We start from the raw sequence: 6,032 nt of genomic DNA on the forward strand, positions 1-6,032 counted from the left end.
ATTTAATTCAGAAATGTGTCACAGAGTAGAATATTTTAGAGAGAACATTTCCATAAGAGAGGATGAAAGAATTTTAAAGGAGTGAAAATGCAGTTATCTTTATTTCTGGAAATAAATTTAAAATAGTTGACACAAGTTGTTCATGGCATAGTCATCACGATGATATTGGAAGGTCAGGCTATGCTTTAAATATTTTTCAGTGATTGAAATTCTAATTCATTTGAAAATCCAGTTTCTTGCTAATAGTTTTTGGAGCGCATTTTTTACATCCTTGTTTCTGTAGCTATAGATTATCGGGTTAAACATGGGAAAAACAACAGTATAAAGCACTGCAACTACCTTATCAGTGTTTAGGGAATAGCTGGTGGTGGGGCGTAGGTACATAAACAGGAGTGTTCCGTAGAATAAGGTGACCGCTATGAGATGGGAAGCACAGGTGGAGAATGTTTTGCTTCTACCACCTGAGGACTTGATGCTCAAAACAGTGCTGAGGATACAAAAGTAAGAGATAAATATGACCATGAAAGTACTGGTCTGAATGAAACCACATAAGACAAAGAGCAGAAGCTCATTGATATGGGTGTCTGCACATGATAAAGCCAGGAGAGGTGGGATATCACAGAAAAAGTGGTTGACAATATTGGAGCCACAAAATGGCAGCGTGAATGTGAGGCAGACATGTACCATCGAAGTCATACTTCCACTGAGGTATGCCAGCATGATGATGCAGACACAGACTCTGCTAGACATGAGGGTAGGATAGAGCAGTGGGTTACAGATGGCTGCATAGCGGTCATATGCCATTGCCGCCAGGATGAGGCACTCAGCATCAGCAAAACAACCGAAGAAAAACATTTGCAGGGCACAGCCAAAGAGAGAGATGCTTCTCCTGGAGGCTAAGAAATTCACCAGCATTTTAGGAGTGATTGCTGTAGAATAGCTGATATCTAAGAAAGATAAGTTGCTGAGAAAATAATACATGGGGGTTTGCAAGCTTGGGTTGATGTTATATAGGATTATTAGACCCATATTTCCCACCACAGTTAGTGTATATACTATGAGAAATACCAAGAATAGTGTGATTCTGAGAGGTAGATAATCTGTGAATCCAACAAGTAGGAACTCAGTTGGCATGGTATAATTACTCTCCAACATTTTGGTTTTCTTGTTCTTCCCATCCAAAATAGATGGTGTTGGAATACGTGAGTTGACTCCAGTGATCAATGAATCAAGAATATCTTTATTCCCCCTTCTAAGGAAACAAATAGAAGGATAATAAAATTATAGTCATGACATTCTGTCTAATATATTTGGTTGTGGGGTTTTTTTTTTGGTCACTTTATTTATTTTTTAATATATGTTTTATTGTTGATAGTATTACAGATATCTCTCATTTCCCCTCCTGTCTTCCTCCACCAAGCCCTTACCCAGCCCTTCAGGTCTTTACTACCCTATTGCCCATGTCCATGGGCTATGCATATTAGTATATAAGTTCATTGGTTTATCTCTTCTCATCCCCTCAACCTCACATCAAGGTATGTCAGTCTATTACCCAAAAATGTAGACACACAATGTCTGTAGATTCTACTACATTTTGAAAATAAAATATACTTTAATAAACACTGCATTTTTAATTATTAAAAGTGTGTATACAATTTTGGGACACCCTGTACTAATATATTGACAGTGTCCTGGTTTCACTTCTTACCCAAAATAGGATGGTACCTATGGTGTTGAAATATTTTCTACTGCTGTAAGAATATTATAAGATATTATTTAAAAATAAAAAAAAAAGGTTAGTGCTGGAAAGAACCTCAGCAATTATCTATTCTTTTTTTTCTTATTTTTCAGATTGGGTGACAAAGTCACATTCACAACATCATTCAACAAGTGACATGTATACTAGTTATTTAAATCTGTGTGTATATTATTTCCATAAATGGGTTATAGGATCAAAGTTCAACTTTCCTTCTTTGAGTGTCCATGAAATTAAAAATGTTTAGAGGGTTTGTTGATTAAGAAACTGAAATCCCAGAGTATTTCATTTCTCTTGAAGAATTCATGCCACACTACTTTGAGCCAAAATCAGTATAATCTCCTAAAAGAAGTTGAGCCCACTGATTTCCAAGGAAATCTCATCTGACAAAGCTGTTGTTGGTGCCCATGAGTGGATTTTTATTTGCTACTCTACTTGAAGTATGACTATAGAATGTGTTCTCTCTCCTCTTCCAATGGCATTTGTGCTGTAGTGGTTAAACACACATAGACAAAAGTGAGTTTAACCTCAGATGCCATATCTAATGTTCTACAAGTCATTGAACTTCTTTATGTCTAAATTTCTTTGTTTTGTTTAACTGGCCTAATAATATACTATAATGCTGAAACAAGGATTAAATTAGATAACATAGCACTATTTACAGGGCTTGTTATACTATAGAAGTATTAAAATGTATCAATTATCTATTATTAGTACCGTTATAATTATTGATGTTAACATCTGATTTGAAAATTATGTTATCTGACAGTTATAGAAATGTTGTGCATTTATTTGTTATGATTCAAAATATACTTGATTTGTTTATGACTTAATAAAGTCATTTTGATCTACTTGTATGACTTGTGACATTATTTTGATCTATAGTAAGTCCTCACTTAACGTCATAGATAAGTTCTTAAAATTTAGGGGAAATGAAGTAAAACAAAACCAGTTTTGCCCTAGATTAATTGATATGAACAAGGTTAAGTTCCTACAGGGTCACATCAACATGACTATGAAATGACGTTGAACAAAATAGTGTTATTAGAGGACCTGCTGTATTTGTTTATGGTTTAAATGAAGTTGTTGTGATCTAAAGGTGATTTTTTTTTTTACTTTGAGGAGGCCATGTCAGGATGATGTCATTAAAATTATTGTGCTACTGAGTACTTATTGATATAAACAGCTTGAGGAGCCACTATGACATAATGAACTTTTAAACTTCAGATACCAAGAGTTTATGAGGACTTACTGAGTGTTTGGTCTGGGCAAGGCTACTCTTTGCTGACCTACATAGCTCTCCAAACACCTTAGGACATTAGCTCCTATCATGTCAAGACTGGTCTTAGTTGGCAGTGGAAACATGAATCAGTCTCATGAAGGAGATCATCTTGCCTGCCAACACCAGTACCTCTCTTCTGATAGGATAGCATTATGCTCTAGCAACAAAGGACTTTCCATTAATGCTGACAGCTAGACATCAGCTCTTGAGTGGCTTAGCTGACTCCTCCGAGAGCCACCTTGTGCACAGGTACACCACAACTAACATTAGGCTTTATTTCTTTTATTTCCCCTTTACCTGGAACAGTAGCATCGAGTATCTATCATTAGTTTGGAGTAGTTTATTTCTGTTGACTCATTAAGAGATATCCTGTATGCTATTGGCTTGTAAAATCTTTTTGTTACAAATTACAATTCCCACAGCGAACCTGTGTTAAAAAAATTGGCAAAGACAATCTAAGTCTTTGAGCATAACTGTACCTCAGACAAAACATGGAACAAACATAACATAGGCATACTCTCTATGCCCATGGAAACTAAGGTTTATCCTGCTGATGAAATTTAGCTTAATTCATTTAGGCTACTCAGTTTCATTAGACCATTAGGCACAGTCAGTTTCCCCCCTCATAATAATAAGGAACACGATGAATCAGACGGTGAATTTTGGAAACTGTCATGGTTAAGGTAAGGTTAGAATTATGGCCCACTCCATCTTCTACCCACTCCCCCAGCCTAGAGTCAGTGAAGACACATGATATCTAAGGCAATATTATCTGTGACACTCACACAAGATATTGTGTTGATGCTTTAGAGAATCAGTCACTTACCTCAGTATCATCTAGAATTTTGAATCATAGAATTTATTTTGGATAAGACACTGGCAACATTTTCTCTCCAGTTATGGAGCAATAGCATAGTGAATCCATCTTGTAATAGATCTTGTAAGGAATGAGTATTTATCATGTAGTTTGTGACAAGTGGGACATTGCCCCAAGATAATCCACAACCCCAGAAGGACTTTGGATAAACAATTACTTTTGTTCCAGTGAAGTGGCTTGAATTATTTATTTTAAATGGGAAAGATAATGAACTGACTGTAATGTGGCCAGTTACAATATAACATATGTCTCCTTCACTGGAGATCTTTGATTAAAAAACAACATCAACAACAAAAATCCTTAAATTATACCACCAAAGAAAAAGATTTATCCTGAAGATTCTATGATGTCTATCAGATACTTAAAGACACCTTAGAGCATTTAGTTATATAATGGAGTTCTAAATTATAAGTTCAATGCTATTAAGAGGAATCCAAGGCACCCTAAGTTTTGTTTGTTTCCCAATTATCTGAGTGACTACAAGGAAATATGTCTTGAATGATCAGATATATGAGTGAGAGTTATGACAAAATAAAGCCACCTGGATTTGAATATTAGTTTTGTCACTTTACAACTGTGAGACATTGAGCTACTTATTTAATTTTACTTTTATTAATTTGTAAATTGTGAATAATTGACCACTGGCAGATTCTTGTGAATATTGAGATAACACATGTAAATACTTAGCACCTTGTTCAGCTGATTTTATTCATTTAATGACTATTAGCTTTCTTTTGCAATTATACAATTATAGCAATAAAATATATATTTCTCTCACTTAAATAAAATAGAAAATCATTAACAAGTAGAAATCATTAACATTAATGAACACAGTAAATTAATACTTAACAGTCAAAAATAAATCAATGCAATTCACTATAATGTCATTCTAAAAAAAACATAATCATATCAGTGGATGAAGAAACAATTATTTAATATAATCAACATTTAATCATAACAAAATACTTTAGCAAATTAAAAACAGAATATCACTTCTGAACTTGATTAAGGGAATATACAAAAACCTATATTTAATGACAAAATGAATGAATGTTTTCCTTCAATACAGTAAACAAGCTGTTCCCTCACCACTTCCATTCTGCATGGTACTGATGGTTCTACCAGTGCAACAGGCAAAAAAGGAAAATCAAACTAATGAAAAAATGAATGAAGTTTGGAAAGGAGAAAAATAACACATTAATTCCAAAATTTAAATATATAAAATACCATTTGTAGCAGTATCAAAACACGAAACACATAGGGGTAAGTATAATGAAATATGTATAAGAACTATATACAGCAAAATATTGTAAACAACAAAATAATGATGAGGGAAATTTAAAAGCTGTATAAGTGAAGAAATATACTGTGCTTATGGTCTGGAAGACTCATTACTGTTAAGACATCTACTGTCTCCCAATTGATCTACAAATACAAAGCAATACTGATTAACTCCCAGCAGTCCTTTTGTAGAAATTTATAACCCAATAGTAAATGTAAAGAACTAAAAATAGCCAAAATTTTGGAAAACATATTGTAACAGACACTATCTGATTTCAGATGTATTATGAAGCTGAGAAGGAAAACTCCTATTTTGTAAAACTACTGTTTAGAATTCTTTGAAGATAAACTTAGCTGCCTGACCTTGTAGGCCAGACACTAGATATGCCCATAATCTCTATGCCATGCCAGGTGCATTTTTTAATTGGACAGAACTGTGTTGTTTTCAAGGCCAGCTGCGAGAAAACCACTAAGGGCACATAGGGCTGGCTCCTTAATAAAAAGGGAAATTCTACTTGTAGCTTGGCTTAGAATTTAAATTCATTTTCTCTGAGCCCACTGCGGTGATTAAAGTGAATCTCTCCAACCTCTCCTGCATTGTTTGATTGATCCGAATCTCTGTAACAAAGCTACAGTAATCAAGACAGTAATCAAGAATAGCATAAAAAGTTTAGAAATTGATCCAAACATATATGGTCAAATAAATTTTACAAAAAAATTAAATCTATTAGAAAAGGATAGTGTTTTGGAAAAAAATGTTAGGATATCAAATAGACATCAATTTGCAGGGGAAAAAAAGGAAGAAAAAGAAAAAAAAAAAGGAAGGAAGAGAGAGC

At 34.1% G+C, this 6,032-nt stretch overlaps 1 protein-coding gene across 1 annotated transcript; it reads right to left on the reverse strand.

Moving 5' to 3' along the window:
• Nucleotides 1–216: 216 nt before the first annotated feature.
• Nucleotides 217–1,155, reverse strand: LOC103304620 (olfactory receptor 5AS1). Its single transcript, XM_008161466.3, has one exon. It carries the CDS (start codon nucleotides 1,153–1,155, stop codon nucleotides 217–219), a length of 939 nt encoding a protein of 312 aa, XP_008159688.3.
• Between the last annotated feature and the right edge of the window lie 4,877 nt (nucleotides 1,156–6,032).

The sequence above is a fragment of the Eptesicus fuscus genome, chromosome 13 (genome assembly GCF_027574615.1).
Source record: "Eptesicus fuscus isolate TK198812 chromosome 13, DD_ASM_mEF_20220401, whole genome shotgun sequence".
Classification (NCBI taxonomy): Eukaryota; Metazoa; Chordata; class Mammalia; order Chiroptera; family Vespertilionidae; genus Eptesicus; species Eptesicus fuscus.